Genomic DNA, 17,792 nt, shown 5'->3' on the forward strand with positions numbered 1-17,792 from the left:
TAAGCTCCATTCTGTAGCGACAGACGTTGCACCACAAATGATCGGGTGTCACCAAGGTTTTGCTTCTCGTTTGAAAAATTAACTGAGGGACGAATTCGGGAAAGACATTTTGACTCTTCATTGTTTTATTCACCAAGAGGCCCTGTTTGCTGAAACAGTAAAGCTAGGTGGTGTAATGAAAGATGTCGTGAAGTGTGTGAATTTTGTGCGGCGTCATGGTATGAATCATCGCGAATTCAAAGGATTCCTGAAAGATATGGAAGCGGAGTATGGGGATATACCTTACCACAGTACAGTTCATTGGCTGAGTCGGGGAAAAGTACTTGATGTTTTCTTTGCCATTCGTGAGGAAATATGCCTTTTTCTTGAAATGAAAGGGGAAGAAATGCGTTGTCTGAAAGATATAAAATGGATATCAGACCTGGCGTTCCTAGCTGACATAACTATGCACCTGAATAATTTAAATCTGTCACTGCAGGGCAAAGGGCAGCTAATCGTTGACATGCACGACCAGATCAAAGCGTTCATGGAAAAGTTACGTTTATTTGAGAGGCAAATGAATAATGGACAATTAACGTTCTTCAATTGTCTTGCTACTTTAAAACTACCTGAAGGTACTACTTTCGGTGATTACCAAGCAAAGTTAAAACAGCTCATCACGTCGTTTGAAACACGATTCCGAGACCTCACTAGTTTGGTAATGGAACTTAAGGTGTTCAGTACTTCTTTTTCAATTTCCCCCGATGACTTGTCACCGTCACTTCAATTGGAGATTGTTGATTTACAAAATTCAACTTTGTTGAAAGAGTGGTACTACAACACTTTGGATTTGTCATGATGGTATCGTTCATTACAGCAAAAAACATTTCCCAAGCTTCACAACAATGTCGCTGAGATCATGTGCATGTTTGGATCTACGTATTGTTGTGAGCAGCTTTTCTCAGCAATGAAAAGAGTAAAAAATAAGGAACGATCGTTTCTTCAGAATGCAACAATGAAGGCCATCCTCCGCATTAACGCTGCGAACACTTTGACGCCTGATATTTCCGATCTTGTAATGAAAAGAAAATGTCAAGTTACAGAGGCCCAATAAATTTAGTATGCAATTTCTTGTAAAATAGTTGTTTCTTATTTATTTCCTGAACATCGTATTTCCTGGTGTAGCATGTCACCACGTCTTAGGAGCTAAGAGTATGAGGTTGTCGATCTTGTAAGACGCAGCTGGCACATCGAAACGCTTGCGTTGCCGCCTACCTCAGCCAGGCGTCCCACAGGCCGGCGTGCCGGCCCTCTTGAATGGTCACAGCGAGCGACGCGGCTCCCTGGAACAGGGAGCGCTCCACGGCTCACAACGGAGCCGATGAGCTGGAACAGCCTGTACTAACCGGTCCCTCCTTTTTGTCAAGTTGTGCCACATACTCCTCTTCTCCCCAATTCTATTCAATACTTCATCATTAGTTTTGTGATCTACCCATCTAATCTTCAGCATTCTTCTGTAGCACCATATTTCGAAAGCTTCTATTCTCTCCTTGTCCAACCTATTTATCGTCCATGTTTCACTTCCATACATGGCTACACTCCATACAAATACTTTCAGAAACGACTTCCTGACACTTAAATCTATACTCAATGTTAACAAATTTCTCTTCTTCAGAAACGCTTTCCTTGCCATTGCCAGTCTACATTTTATATCCTCTCTACTTCGACCATCATGAGTTATTTTGCTCCCCAAATACCAAAACTCCTTTACTACTTTAAGTGTCTCATTTCCTAATCTAATTCCCTCAGCATCACCCGACTTAATTCGACCTCATTCCATTATCCTCGTTTTGCTTTTGTTGATGTTCATCTTAAAACCTCCTTTCAAGACACTGTCCATTCTGTTCAACTGCTCTTCCAAGTCCTTTGCTGTCTCTGATAGAATTACGATGTCATCGGCAAACCTCAAAGTTTTTATTTCTTCTCCATGAATTTTAATACCTACTCCGAATTTTTCTTTTGTTTCCTTTACTGCTTGCTCAATATACAGATTGAATAACATCGGGGAGAGACTACAACCCTGTCTCACTCCCTTCCCAACCGCTGCTTCCCTTTCATGCCCCTCGACTCTTATAACTGCCATCTGGTTTCTGTACAAATTGTAAGTAGCCTTTCACTCCCTGTATTTTACCCCTGCCACCTTCAGAATTTGAAAGAGAGTATTACAATCAACATTGTCAAAAGCTTTCTCTAAGTCTACAAATGCTAGAAACGTAGGTTTGCCTTTCCTTAATCTTTCTTCTAAGATAAGTCGTAAGATCAGTATTGCCTCACGTGTTCCAACTTTTCTACGGAATCCAAACTGATCTTCCCCGAGGTCGGCTTCTACTAGTTTTTCCATTCGTCTGTAAAGAATTCGCGTTAGTATTTTGCAGCTGTGACTTATTAAACTGATAGTTCGGTAATTTTCACATCTATCAACACCTGCTTTGTTTGGAATTGGAATTATTATATTCTTTTTTGAAGTCTGACGGTATTTCGCCTGTCTCATACATCTTCCTCACCAGATGGTGAAGTTTTGTCAGGACTGGCTCTCCCAAGGCCATCAGTAGTTCTAATGACTACAATAAGTAGGGTCAAATCGATGTTTGTTGCAGTAGTTATGCAGAGGCAGGGCAGATTAGTGTGCAGAGCTGTATCAAAACATTCTTCAGACTTAAGATCAAAACAACAACAAAACACAATAATGTGCACTGGTCCTGTTATTTCTTGAAAGTTCTAAAATGGAATTTCCTTTTATTTGATTTTTGCTGTTTCATTGTCAAATAAATTTGTTCCTCAGCCAATTTTTCAATATTCATTTAACTGATATTGTTAGTTTACTTATTCTTCCAAATTGTCTAGTCCTGATTATCAGTTCTGAATATAAGTGGACTGGCTTGCCCTCTTTAAATAATTTGTCTTCAATTATAGTAGTCAGTGATTTTTTGTAGTCTCTCTCCTTAGTACTGCTAACACATCTTCTATTTATTGCTGTACTTAACAGCAGTACACCTATCAATGTCTGGCCCCACAGTTCATCACGGCAGTACATTAATGTGGAACTTTACAGCAATTCTTCGAGTAAAGTTAACTTTTTGTTAGAAAAACATCATTGTTTCACATCACTTGCCACCAGAAAGATGTTCACTAGCAGCAGTCTCATTTTGGATTGAGTGATGGTTCTGGTAGAGGCATTTCCAGATTATGCACCACCTAATAATATGCATGTATGTGTAGAAGGCCACACTTCATAAAAGCTTGATTGAATATAATGTAATAAGTATATGAGGGTCGATATCTACTAAAATAGTGAAGACACTACCGTGTGTGTGTTTGTGAACAATTTAAAGTCCAGAATGAAACAACGGCATCATGAAAAGGATATAGTGCTAATCAGCATATAGAGGAAACGAGATTGCAGTGGTTGCATTATTCAGAATTATGATGCAAAGTTCCTTTGTTTTTGCATGCATGTCCAAAGGAACTGTCACTGCAGTGACTAAAACTGTTATGAAATACATTAAATGTATTCACAATTGCGAATATGGACTACCATCAACTGTAGAATGGAATGATGACAACGAAAATTTGTGCTGGACCAGGACTCGAACCCAAATTTACTGCTTATCGTGAGTGGTCGCCTTACCATTTCGCTACCCACGCAGGATTCATGGCCAGACCCAAATTTCCATATGTCATCAATCATGCTTCTGCAACCTGTGCGTGTACATCCATTATGTATATTCCCATAAAGGTAAGACATTTCACTTGAAAGTCGCTTGCCCAATGTCAGTCAATAAACTACCAACACTGCCTTTTTCTGAAAAACATAACACACATAACTGCAGACTGCAACTTTATCTGACAGAAGCAGCAATCTGGTGTGGGTGGTGGTGTTATGGGAGGAAGTAAGGGCGAGGAGGGGGAGAGAGAGCAGAATTGGGGTGAGGAAAGGTGTAGTGCTGTTTGTGGGAGCATGCAGGGATATGGTGGGTGCAGAGTAGAGCTGCTAGATGCAGTCAGGAGATTTGTGGAAAGGGATGGAGCTGAAAAGGAAAGAAATAGAGAAGGGGAAAAAGACTGTTGGGTGCATTGGCAGAAAAGAAGACTGTGTGGTGCTGGACTGGGAGCAGGGAATGGACAGGTAGGTGGAAGGCAGGGACTAGCAAAGGTGGTGGCTAGGGAGGGATTACGGGGAAACAGGATATATTGCAGGGAAAGTTTGCATTTCAGAAAAGCTGTTGTTGGTAGGAAGGATCCGATGGGACAGGCTGAGAAGCTGCCATTGAAATTTAACACATTATATTGGCTAGCACATTCAGCAACTGGATGGTTCATCAGTATCTTGCTCATACTTTGATGGTTGCCATTCTTACAGACAGGCAGCTTGCTAGTTGATATGTACATGGAAAGCAGCACAGTGGTTGCAACTTGTAAAGCACTGTCAGTGTATTTTCAGTTTATTTTTTGATTAATTTTGCAACTATTTTACTGTCAGACTCAAATATGGGAGCTATACATAGAGAATATCCTTTGTTACAAAATAAACATGACCATGTGCCTAACACGATTGCGTCTCTCTTATATTTATCAAATGTCAAAGTTATTCATTAGAAGATGGAAAAATGTCACTTTGAAATGTTAATAGTACAAGTCAAATTACATTGTTTTATTGTCCCTTTAGCACATACCACACTTCCCTAACAATGCCTAAACTCATCCATTTTGTGTTAACAGTTATGCTTGTTTCACATTTGCACTGAATTAAACACTGCCGTGCTGTGTTTCCACATTAATTAAACAGGTAATCATGACTGTTTTCATTTATGTTCTACATTAATTATGCCTTTCCACAAAGATTACAGAGTTACAAACATGATACTGTTTCAACCTTAAATCTCATAACTAATCCTGCTCACCTTTTCGCAAAATAACTGAATTACTTAAACACTTTTCTTCTATGATGCAACATAACACTTTCAACTCTTAATTATCTTTCTAGCAAATTCTTCATACTATTAATCTGTGATGTGGGTGCACCCGACCATTCGGTATGGAAGCCCAGCATAGATTCTGATTTTTACACACCAACACGGTGCGTGACCACTACTGCTGGGGCATTTTGCCATTATATAACTAGATGATGCTCCCTCAGAGAAAACATGTGCTTGCCTTCAAAAGTTCTAGAAGTTAGTGATAAGTAAGTAGTACAATATCGATATGTTACAACATCAAAGCTAGCAGTACTCCTTACAACCTTAGTTTCTTGACCACATCACTGCTTTCACAGATTTCCTGCCTTTGATTGAATAGAACCTGCCTTTGATCAAACTGTGGTAAGTGGTGGTGGGAAGATATATTGGACAGTTCTTGCATGTAGATTTCTTGCACGGATATGAGACATGAAGCACGGTGTTACGAACTGGCACAGACAAGGAATACACAAGGGCGTCATATGGGTTCGGTGGGCAGCGGAATACCAATGTGAGTGGAGTGGGAAGGGTAGTGGGTAGCATATCCATCCCTTACGTCATGGTTCATTTCCCTGCAATATACCAAGACGCAAAAACTGTCGCATACATCCTCCCACCACCACCTCCTAATCTAAGTCACAGATGTATCCTATCCCATCAAAGACGCAGCTACCCGTAAAGCAGCAATGTTATCTACAAAATAAGCTGCAACCACTGTGCTGCTTCCTACTTGCACATGACAACTAACAGGCTGTCTGACCACATGATTGGCCACCAACAAATTGTAGCCAACACAATGTGCATCACTTCAATGATAGCTCCTCAGCCTGTGCCATCTAGATGCTTCCTACCAAGCCAGCTTTTTTGGTTTGCATGGGTGGCAACTCTATCTGCAATATATTCTATGCCCCTGTAATCCCCCTGGCCTAACCTTCACTAGTCCCTGTCCTTCACCCACCTATCCCCTTCACTGTTCCAAATCCACCACTACACAGCCTCTTGTTCCAGCATGGCATCCGAGAGTTTTTTTCCCCTTCTCTACTTCTCTCCTTTACAGCTGCCCTTCCCAATATTATCCCCATGCCCCCTTCCAAACCCCTCAGATGCACGTAACAGCCCTACTTTCCTGTCCCCACAATGTCCTTGTATGCTCACACATGCTGCACTACACCTTCCCCCCACCCCAACCCTGCTTTCCCTTCCCCTCCCCAACACATGCCACCTCCTTAGCCCTATCACCCATATCATTGCTGCTCCCTTCAGGCACAGTTGCAGTCCGCAGTCCAGCCACAGTGGCCGAAAACACTGGTTATGCGACTGTGAGTGTGTTGGTGCATGTGTTTTCTATTTCAGAAGAAGCCTTTTTCTCCAAAAGCTTAAATTAATAAAAATGTTATAAGTATATATATTTGCAGTCATCCTTCTATCCTAAAGGGAGTGATAATTTATAAGTTAAAAGGATTGTGAAATGATAATAAAGTGATTACTAAAATAGATCTGTGTTTCTCTCTCTCTCTCTCTCTCTCTATATATATATATATATATATATATATATATATATATATATATATATATATATATACAAAGATGATGTGACTTACCAAACGAAAGCGCTGGCACGTCGATAGACACACAAACATAAACACAAAATTCAAGCTTTCGCAACTCAGCCAATGAACACACCCGTCAAATCCTATCCTTAATAAAAGTCCTCAATCTTTCCTCTCCCACTTCCACATCGGCTGTTCACAGCATCCTCCTACAGGCCAACCGCAAATTAGAACAACATGCCACCCTTCACCTCAAAAAACTATCCAATCTCCTGGTTTCCCACCTCCGGAAAGGCAACTCACTCACCCTTCACAACCTTTCCAGCAAACCTCAACCTCCTCTCATTGCACACAAACCCAGTCTCTCCCATCTACTCAACCTCCCACTTCCAGCTCCACTCCCTCCAAAACCTCAAAATTCCAATCAACACAATCTGGAACCACAACACCCTAATTCGGTAGTTAACCTTTCCTCCAAAACTCTCTCCCAGTCCGAAACATCTGTCCTATCCAAAGGCCTCACCTTCAGCCCCACTCCCAGATTAAACCAAACAGCCCTCGTCAAAGATTTACTGTCCTACACTCGTACTCTCTGCTGGAAGTATCAATTTGCCGCGAAGAAAAATGATCCTAATCCTACTCCTAATGATCCAACTTCCCAAGACACTATCCAAATTGAACCCTGCCTGGAACAGTTCCGTCCTCCGTCGCAGCGGGACCCACCTCCTCTTCCTCAAAATCACCCTCTCCAAACCTTCCAGGAATTTCTGACTTCCAGCCTTGCCTCTCAATCCTTCTTAAAAAACCTTAATCCTACTCCCAACATCACCACTGCTGAAGCCCAGGCTATCCGTGATCTGAAGGCTGACCGGTCCATCGTCATCCTTCCGGCGGACAAGGGTTCCACGACCGTGGTACTTGATCGTCGGGAGTATGTGGCTGAGGGACTGCGTCAGCTTTCAGACAACACCACATACAAAGTTTGCCAAGGTAATCCCATTCCTGATGTCCAGGCAGAGCTTCAAGGAATCCTCAGAACCTTAGGCCCCCTACAAAACCTTTCACCTGACTCCATCAACCTCCTGACCCCACCGACACCCCGCACCCCTACCTTCTACCTTCTTCCTAAAATTCACAAACCCAATCATCCCGGCCGCCCCATTGTAGCTGGTTACCAAGCCCCCACCGAACGTATCTCCGCCTACGTAGATCAACACCTTCAACCCATTACATGCAGTCTCCCATCCTTCATCAAAGACTCCAACCACTTCCTCGAACGCCTGGAATCCTTACCCAATCCGTTACCCCCGGAAACCATCCTTGTAACCATTGATGCCACTTCCTTATACACAAATATCCCGCACGTCCAGGGCCTCGCTGCGATGGAGCACTTCCTTTCACGACGATCACCTGTCACCCTACCTAAAACCTCTTTCCTCATTACCTTAGCCAGCTTCATCCTGACCAACAACTTCTTCACTTTTGAAGGCCAGACATACCAACAATTAAAGGGAACAGCCATGGGTACCAGGATGGCCCTCTCATACGCCAACCTATTCATGGGTCGCTTAGAGGAAGCCTTCTTGGTTACCCAAGCCTGCCAACCCAAAGTTTGTTACAGATTTATTGATGACATCTTCATGATCTGGACTCACAGTGAAGAAGAACTCCAGAATTTCCTCTCCAACCTCAACTCCTTTGGTTCCATCAGATTCACCTGGTCCTACTCCAAATCCCAAATCCCATGCCACTTTCCTTGATGTTGACCTCCACCTGTCCAATGGCCAGCTTCACACGTCCGTCCACATCAAACCCACCAACAAGCAACAGTACCTCCATTACGACAGCTGCCACCCATTCCACATCAAACGGTCCCTTCCCTACAGCCTAGGTCTTCGTGGCAAACAAATCTGCTCCAGTCCGGAATCCCTGAAGCATTACACCAACAACCTGACAACAGCTTTCGCATCCCGCAACTACCCTCCCGACCTGGTACAGAAGCAAATAACCAGAGCCACTTCCTCATCCTCTCAAACCCAGAACCTCCCACAGAAGAACCACAAAAGTGCCCCACTTGTGACAGGATACTTTCCGGGACTGGATCAGATTCTGAATGTGGCTCTCCAGCAGGGATACGACTTCCTCAAATCCTGCCCTGAAATGAGATCCATCCTTCATGAAATCCTCCCCACTCCACCAAGAGTGTCTTTCCGCCGTCCCCTTAACCTTCGTAACCTCTTAGTTCATCCCTATGAAATCCCCAAACCACCTTCCCTACCCTCTGGCTCCTACCCTTGTAACTGCCCCCGGTGTAAAACCTGTCCCATGCACCCTCCCACCACCACCTACTCCAGTCCTGTAACCCGGAAGGTGTACACGATCAAAGACAGAGCCACGTGTGAAAGCACCCACGTGATCTACCAACTGACCTGCCTACACTGTGATGCATTCTATGTGGGAATGACCAGCAACAAACTGTCCATTCGCATGAATGGACACAGGCAGACAGTGTTTGTTGGTAATGAGGATCACCCTGTGGCTAAACATGGCTTGGTGCACGGCCAGCACATCTTGGCGCAGTGTTACACCGTCCGGGTTATCTGGATACTTCCCACTAACACCAACCTATCCGAACTCCGGAGATGGGAACTTGCTCTTCAATATATCCTCTCTTCCCGCTATCCACCAGGGCTCAATCTCCGCTAATTTCAAGTTGCCGCCACTTATACCTCACCTGTCATTCAACAACATCTTTGCCTCTGCACTTCTGCCTTGACTGACATCTCTGCCCAAACTCTTTGTCTTTAAATATGTCTGCTTGTGTCTGTATATGTGTGGATGGATATGTGTGTGTGTGCGAGTGTATACCCGTCCTTTTTTCGCCCTAAGGTAAGTCTTTCCGCTCCCGGGATTGGAATGACTCCTTACCCTCTCCCTTAAAACCCACATCCTTTCGTCTTTCCCTCTCCTTCCCTCTTTCCTGATGAGGCAACAGTTTGTTGCGAAAGCTTGAATTTTGTGTGTATGTTTGTATTTGTTTGTGTGTCTATCGACGTGCCAGCGCTTTCGTTTGGTAAGTCACATCATCTTTTTTTTTAGATATATTTTCCCACGTGGAATGTTTCCCTCTATATATATATATATATATATATATATATATATATATATATATATATATATATATGGTGGTCCATTGATAGTGACCAGGCCAAATATCTCACGAAATAAGCATCAAATGAAAAAACTACAAAGAACAAAACTCGTCTAGCTTGAAGGGAGAAACCAGATGGTACTATGGTTGGCCCGGTAGATGGCGCTGCCATAGGTCAAATGGATATAAAACTGCATTTTTTAAAATAGGTACCCCCTATTTTTTTTATTACATATTCGTGTAGTACAACTAGGAGATCCGGGAATAACCCGGGAATTTTTTCATCTGGGAGAAAACCGGGGAAAACCCAGGAATTTTTCGTTGATTAAGTTTTAGTTAATTTTTTGTAATTTTGACTGGTAAGAACCGATACTCTAAGGATATTACTGTATCCTGCTACTGCAGAATAATAGTGCAGCGTTAAAACATGAACAAGAGAAAAAAACTAAAATAAAACTTAAATTGCAAAGGAAATGCACCATATAAAATAACAAAGAGCTCGTACAAACGTCTGCCAACAGCAGAATGTGTCAAAGGCTTTTTAGTACTTTTTCCCGCTTCTGGCTACAGAAATGTGGCTATTGGCTGTGTAAGCAGCAGTAGCAGCAACTATCCACATGCGGTACCCGGAAAAATTTTACTGGCGCCCCCCAAGCTGTCAGATTCACGCGTGCGCAGCAGGCCCGGATCTTGTGTGTGTGTGTGTGGGGGGGGGGGGGGGGGGGGGGGGGGAGAGCAAACCGTGGTATCTGGACCGGGTGGCAATTTCGGGGGGGGGGGGGGGGGAATTCATATTATTGAGGGAAAAAGCCTTGTTTCACAAAGCACCTAACATCCAGCGCAAGTCGGTCTATTGGTTATTCATATGATTTTGAACGCACCCCTACTGGTTTTTGAACACATTCTGAGTTGATTTCTGAATGAATTATAAGTTTATTTTTGAATGCGTACATATTGCACATGATGCCTCTGCCAGGGGAATTGTCGTCACATCTAGAAACAAACTTTCCTGGAGACAAAACAGGACGGGGCTTTACGAGCTGAGCGGAATAAAACCGAGCCGGAGAATGCCAACTGCTACTTATTTATGTGGTTGATTCGGTTTGCGAATGTTCAGCGGAATAACGGGTATGAAAGATTACGTATTATCTTCTCGGTGTATCCAAGAAAGTGAAATGTTGACAGAAAATTTTTGGCCAGATCACTACACTAGACAGGGCCAGTTGCAGTCCCCGGCTAGCAGCCGTTTAACTTCCATTTCGCTCTCAAGCATGAAAAACTGGAGCGCATAAATGAAATGTGAAACTATTTCCTAACGTAAGGCTTTTTGCTTGTAGTAGGCCAAATAGGTATTTCGTATTGGTACTTAGTGAATTATTTTCTCGTATTATAAAAATGATCATTATTGCCAAAACAGTGTCGCTTATATGGTGTGTGTTACAATTGCTGCAATATTAGAAAGGCTGTTTTGTTTTATCCTGCACACAGTGACAAAATAGACGTAATCAGATCGAGAAACCACACCAGTCTTGGGTACTAATTGTATTAACAGATTTTTCAGTATTAGACAACGACATTTCCATTTTTCACATAGCAAAACGTTTGACGAACTTTGGTAAGGTAATAGTTCTTTCGCAGAAAGGGAAGAACGCCATGTAAAGCTATAGCAAGATTAGAGAGAAAAATCGCTAGGACTTAAGGATTGAACAAAAGTGTACTGTCTTGCCCGTTCCTGTCTTTACTGGTTTTAGGTATCCTATATTTAATTTTATGTTACACAGAAGAGCAAGTTATTAGCTAATAGGCAATAAAGAGTCCAGATTTTCTGAAGAGTACTTGTTCTCCTGGTTACAAATAATCCCATCCAGTATTAATTGCGAGGGGTTGGGCAGAATGTCAAACCGGCCGACTGGGAGCAGGATAGGCACTGCAGGACATATTAATTTCCACTGTCCTCAAATAGTTTGATGGCATCCATTACAAAATATACACGTTTGAGTTCCACAGAGCGAAATACAGTGACGTGCGCTATAAGAATGTTGTTTGAAGAGGCGTGGCACTGCATTGCACACTTAAGACCAAATAACGTGTCTTACATTTCCACTAAGACATATGTTTTATGTATCAGACTCTTCAGAAAGATGTGCGCTACAAAATGAACTTATTTTTCAAAAATCTGAGATAGTGGGAGGGGGTAGTCTCCACGTGACCCGTGTTTACATTTAGTGATTTTTCTGTTTCCTCTTCGTTTACTGCTCTCTCGTTAAATGAAAACAAGATGGGTTTTTGTAGCTGGGAGCTATCAAGTGAATTAAAATATATTCACATAATTACGGAAGGCTAAAATATGTTATGTTACTAGTTTCAGATTTTATTTTATTTCCACTTTTCTGACAGTCAAGCATTAATCGCCTTGCAGAACAATCAAGTTATTTTTGTCGGTTTGCTAAAGATTTTTGGCTTTTATTAGGGTTTCCTGCTGAGGCAGTGAATTTATTTGAAACTAAGTGTTTTAAGTCCACACTAGTGGCTAGTTTCAACTGTTCGCTGCGTTTCAGGTGCACGTTTTCATCTTCTAGCACGTATGGCATTAAGCCATAACAAAGAACCAAACATGAGTTAATACAGTACTGGTACGCGAAGAAAATTTACGCCCCGAAAACCACACTGAAAAGTTTCATATCAGGTCGAGGCCTACGTCATTGGGAATCTGGACACACGAATGTGCACTGTAAGGCGAACTATGCATTTTAGTATGGTTCACGAAATTCCGACGCTCTTGGAGTATCCTCTGATGTCTTGTTTCTTTTATGACAAGAGGTAAGATCTTTTGATGTTTTACTCGTACGAACAGGGCTTCCTACGTCACTATAGCTGCGCAAGCGCGGTGACGCCTCTTATCTAAACCATTAAATTTTCCTGTTGGTGGAATTCGAATTCATACTTTCGCAATATGAAAATATGCGGCGTACATGATGCTGCACATCAAAGATCTTTCCAAAACCAGTTTTTTGCCCTGAGTTTCGTTTTCTGAAGTGCCGGGAAATTCTACACTGCTGTATAAAACCATATCCATTCAAAGGATACGTTTTACTGTTCCGAGGGAAAGTATACCGCCATTTAACACGGAAAAAGTGTATTTTCACCCGGGAGAAAATGAATTTTTAACCGAGAGATCCGGGAAAAATCCGGGAATTTCTTTCCCTTGTCCGTGTATACACCCTGTGCACACCATTGGCCGACGTCGTTTCACCACCTTTTCTGGTCTTGCATTCTTCGTCTTCGTTCCAGCACTTGTGGTTACATCGGAACAAACTTGGCAGTTCATTGTGTGAGACATGTAGTTGCACTTTTGTAAAAAAGTTCTAGAGAAGCACACCAGCACAGAATAAATTATATGTTGTATGTATCTTCTGAGCTCTTTAGTATTGACATAAGAGACCTGAAACAAATCATGTACATCAGCTAATGTCCCTGAAAAGAAACCTGCGCTCCTCTTCTCATGTGTCCCTTCATAGCCCCCTACTATTCTCTCTCTCTCTCTCTCTCTCTCTCTCTCTCTCTCTCTCCCTCCCCTCCCCTCCCCCTTTCTCTCTCAGCCATATTTACGTAAACTCCATTCCCATACTCAGCAGACTAATAAAAGCACTTAAATGATTTTTTAATTTTTGTTAATGTTGAAAGTATTTATCGGAAAATTAAGTCTCAATTTTTTTTGTTTTGTTTTGTTTTTCAGTTGTATTACATATCCCAACTCACATTTGGAATAAATGACCATACATAGTTGAGGTTTCCATGGTTTCTCCAACACATGCATGGCAAATGCTAAATGATTCCTTTGAAAGGACCACAGCTGAGTTTCCTCCCATCCTTGCACATTCCAAGCTTGTGCTCCTTCTGTAATGATGCTGATTGTCAACAGGACATAAAATGCTAATCTTCCTCCATTCCTTCTTCAAAGATTTTGATTTGTTATTATTGACCATTATGTTTGAAGATATTTCATCCTATCTGAGAAATGTTTGATGTTAAATCAGTAGAACTTCAATTTATCACTTTTGTCTACTATTTTTATTATTTTTGTTTACTTTTCAGTTTGTGTGCCAGAGGAATTTCAAAGAATTGCAATTTTCTGAAATTGTTTCATTTCTTACACAAAATGGTGTTGTAATAAGAAATGGTGTAACAGAGGCCCGTTACATACATTGGAAATTCATCAAACTGTGGCTCGTAAACACTCGTAGACTACGCCGTTTGAGCAGGGAGAAACTGAAGCCAAGTATGGCAAAGGGCTTGCGTGTAGTTGGACCTAAAAAAGAAGTTGTTACAGAGGGAGAGAGGAAGATTAAAAAGAAAAAAGGACAAATGCTTTATCAACTGAAAAAGAGGAAAGCAGAACGTAACGGACAGCAACAAAAACGGAAACAAAAGCTTCGAAAAGTTCAGTCGCAATCAGGTAAAACAAAAAGTAGTGTAATAAAAAGAAACAGGTATAGATTTTCACTCAAAACGAAGTCTCACTTACGTGCTGAACTGAAGGCGCGTATAAAATCCAGTTCCTCTGGAGTAAATGTGAACTCAGATGCTGAACAGGCAGCTGTGGTCCCAGAAGATTCTAAGAAGACTAATAACTCATGCTGTAACCAGAAAGATGACACTACAACAGACAGTACAGATACAAACATTCCTCTTTCTGAAGCCATTTCAGATAACAATTATCCTCAACAACCAGTTGAAGTTAATAATGTAAAAACTAATCCAGATTCAGTGGACAGCTGTTCTTTGCACACAAAAAATGATGTAAATACCCTTGAAGATCCTCAAATTACTGATGATGGAGTAACCTCTCCAAAAAAGACTGAGGAACACAAATCTGTGACTGTTTCAAACACTGAAGGAACAACAGCAACTAGTTTGCCTCATAGCTCTAATTTGGATAGTTGTGGCAGCTCCAACAGTAGGTGTCATCTTCCAGAGAGTAGTGTTGTATCAGAAAAAGGCAAGACATGTAAAATTCCAAATAAAAAATCTACAGAAGTGAAACAGGAAAATGTGGAAGTCCAAAGACCAAGAAAAAGGAAAAGAAATGAAATTTCAAGAAAAGAAAAGATTGAAATGGATAAATCAGCAAAAGTAATGGAACTGAAAGCAGCTGCAAGAGAATTGGAGAACAGGTAGGATACTTAAAAACTACATGATAATCTAATTGATTACATGGTATTGTTCACTTACGATGATGTGTACATACAGCCTAGCAACCCTGAAAATTGTGACATTGATACCATAATGATTCTTTTTAATTATTTTTTACATGTTACTCCCTTTCCATTCATACTCACACTCCCAGGGGTGAAATGTACTCGGGGCTCTCCATCATCCTAGCAACAACAAAAGCTATGGAGTTGATTATAATATCAGTAATTTTTGGATATTTTTGTGTGTCACTTGGTGTCTACCCCCGTACCCTCTTTTAACAATTCTGTGGGTGTTTTACCTCCAGAATTTTCAGTTTTTTTCTGAGATAGTAACTCATGTTTGTACCAGTTCTGGTTGAATTTGCACCAAATGTTCCACAGTTGTGATTTCCATGTCTTACTACCACCATCCCCAGTCTTAGGGACTGAATGTCATGAGAATTGTTACCAACCAGGTCAGTAATCCTAAAAGCTATTGTTTCAACATGATTGAAGTTCACTTTGCATCACCCTATATGCACCAGTTGCTGATTCATGTGCCATTGTTACCTCATCAGTATGGATGAAATGTCATCAGAACTGTCACTAATCACCAAACAGTCCCAAAGACCACTGGATATGACCCTGACACCCATTATTTTGTAATACTAAGTCAGTGCTGTGCATGAAACCATACTGTGTCTTGCAGTAATGCAGATGATATATTGGGCTTTCCATTTTGTGATCCGATTGCATTGCCCAATATTCACTCATCACTGTGGGTAGTCCTCTCCAAATCACAGTTCCACATGCACGCTACTGTTGTAACTGCATACCATGTACAGCCAGAAGTGTCATAGCATGACAAACTTGTTGACCAGAGATCAATAATTCTATCCTTTTTGAACTCTCCACGTACTTACTCACCCTTTTGCACTGATTAAGGCACTTGCTTTAATTTTTTCACTTTTTTTCATAGCTCTGCATTGACTATTGAGCCTACACCATCTCTACGTATCTTAGTTACATATGGCTGGTTTGCTGTTCTTCACATCCTCTAAATTTGGCTTACGTAAGGTCATTCTTTCTGGGTGTTGCAGCTTTTATATGTGCCTTTGTGGTGGGATTCATGGAACAGGATGTGTGAATGAATATAACTTAAAACTTTCCACCCAAACAGGGCTCTGTAGGTCCAACAGTACCTACGGTTTCCATGTCGTACTCAAGCAGTAGGTGTCACTGGATGCAGATATGGAGGGGCATGTGGTTGGCACACTGCTCTCTTGGCATTGTCAGTTTTCATGACTAGCCACTACTTCTCCATCAAGTAGCTCCTCAACTGGCCTCACAAGGGCCGAATGCACACCGCTTGCCAACAGCTCTCAGCAAACCCAGATGGTCATCCATCCAAGTGCTACAGCACTAACTGATCAGACGGGAACTGATGTTACCACTGTGGAAGACTGTTGGCTAAGAATGAATGAATGGATGAATGTATATTGTCTGAGATACATACTGTACTCTATTCGACTACAATATTTTATTTTCCCAGTTAAGCTTCTTCGTATTCCCTTGTAAAGTAGATATGAATTTTCCGTATTTCATGCATTTTGTGCTAATTTCTATTTTTGTGAAAACTAAGCTAGTAACAAAAGATTTCAACTTAAGTTAAGGGCATTGGCGTGTTGCTTTATTGATATAAAGAAGTGTGCACATAGATCCAGTTGTGTAATAACAAATAACTGTACATGTATGGTGTTTTGTGTTTTTGTGTGTGTGTGTGGGGATGTTTCTTAAGATGTTGGTCAATTGTTCATGGTGACTTTTATCCATTTCTTAGTGTAGGCTGAGGTGTCTTTGTTGTACAATTGTATAAAATTGTCTGACACTGTATTTCTTTCTGGTCAGTGAGCAGATCCAGATTTCGATGCGACCATGGATAAGAATAAATGGTACATTAAATAGGAGAATACTGGATCGCTTGCTGGGAGCCATTCTTGGACACTGCATGTCCAAACCAGGAAATACTATAGAGAGCATTGCTGAACGGTTTTCACCAGCAATACAACCCTTTCATGTAAGGGAACTTCTGGAGGTAAGAAAGAAATTCACAGATTCTCTCTTTTCCTCTCTGCTTTGTTTTATTTTATTTATTTATTCTTGGCAAAATATTTGTATTTGATATTAACTAGCTACAGTAAAAGAAGGATAGAAAGACTCAAACTTACCAGGTTGCCCAAGCAAAGACAAAACTAAAAGTAAAGTTTAGCTTTTGTAACCACAACTCTATTCACCTGGCAAGTGAGAACAAGAAAATGGTAGGATTAGTGTGATGCTAAAATGAAGTAGAATTGTCAGTAAACATTCTCTGTGAAGGGAGACGTAGCACGCCATTTGAGGGGAAAATCAACAATTTTGGGTCAGTTGAACCTATCAAGACAACATGTTAGCACTGCCCTGTGACGTAATAATGTTGTGGCATGTGACATTAAATGTATGCCAACTTAGCGAAGCGTGTAGTCTAGGTTAGGTTGAAAGGTGTCAGTTTGGTTGAGAGTTGGTGAAGCAGTATTGAAGGCTTCAATCAACGCACAATTTCCTTCTGTTCCCATAAAATCCATCCTGGTTCTTTACCTCATCATGTTCTACAGTGATGTACAAATCTTTTGGCCATTATGGTAAATAATACTAAGTACATATCTTGATGAAGGCCACTTACTGTATTGTTTGGAATGCTGGTACACCATTTTACAATATGATGCAGTCTGCTACCCAGAAGAATTGTTTGGAAATTAACTGTGACCATGGAAGGCCACAAACTTACAATTTGCTACTGAAATTCTGCAGAGGCTCCAGAATGAATGTTTTGCTTTACAACACAATCTGTACTGTTTTGAAAGTTCTTCGCAGATTAAAACAGTAT

General features: G+C 41.3%; 1 protein-coding gene across 2 annotated transcripts in view; it reads left to right on the plus strand.

Annotated features, from left to right (window-relative positions):
* Nucleotides 1-17,792, plus strand: part of LOC126236994 (general transcription factor 3C polypeptide 1) — a 351,606-nt gene that overhangs the window by 321,410 nt on the left and 12,404 nt on the right. For both annotated transcript variants that reach the window (XM_049946720.1, XM_049946718.1), the window contains exons 29-30: nt 13,791-14,869; nt 16,778-16,964. In XM_049946720.1, the coding sequence (XP_049802677.1) occupies nt 13,791-14,869; nt 16,778-16,964 (1,266 nt within the window). The remainder of the gene's footprint in view (nt 1-13,790; nt 14,870-16,777; nt 16,965-17,792) is intronic.

The sequence above is a fragment of the Schistocerca nitens genome, chromosome 2, assembly GCF_023898315.1.
Source record: "Schistocerca nitens isolate TAMUIC-IGC-003100 chromosome 2, iqSchNite1.1, whole genome shotgun sequence".
NCBI classification, from domain to species: Eukaryota; Metazoa; Arthropoda; class Insecta; order Orthoptera; family Acrididae; genus Schistocerca; species Schistocerca nitens.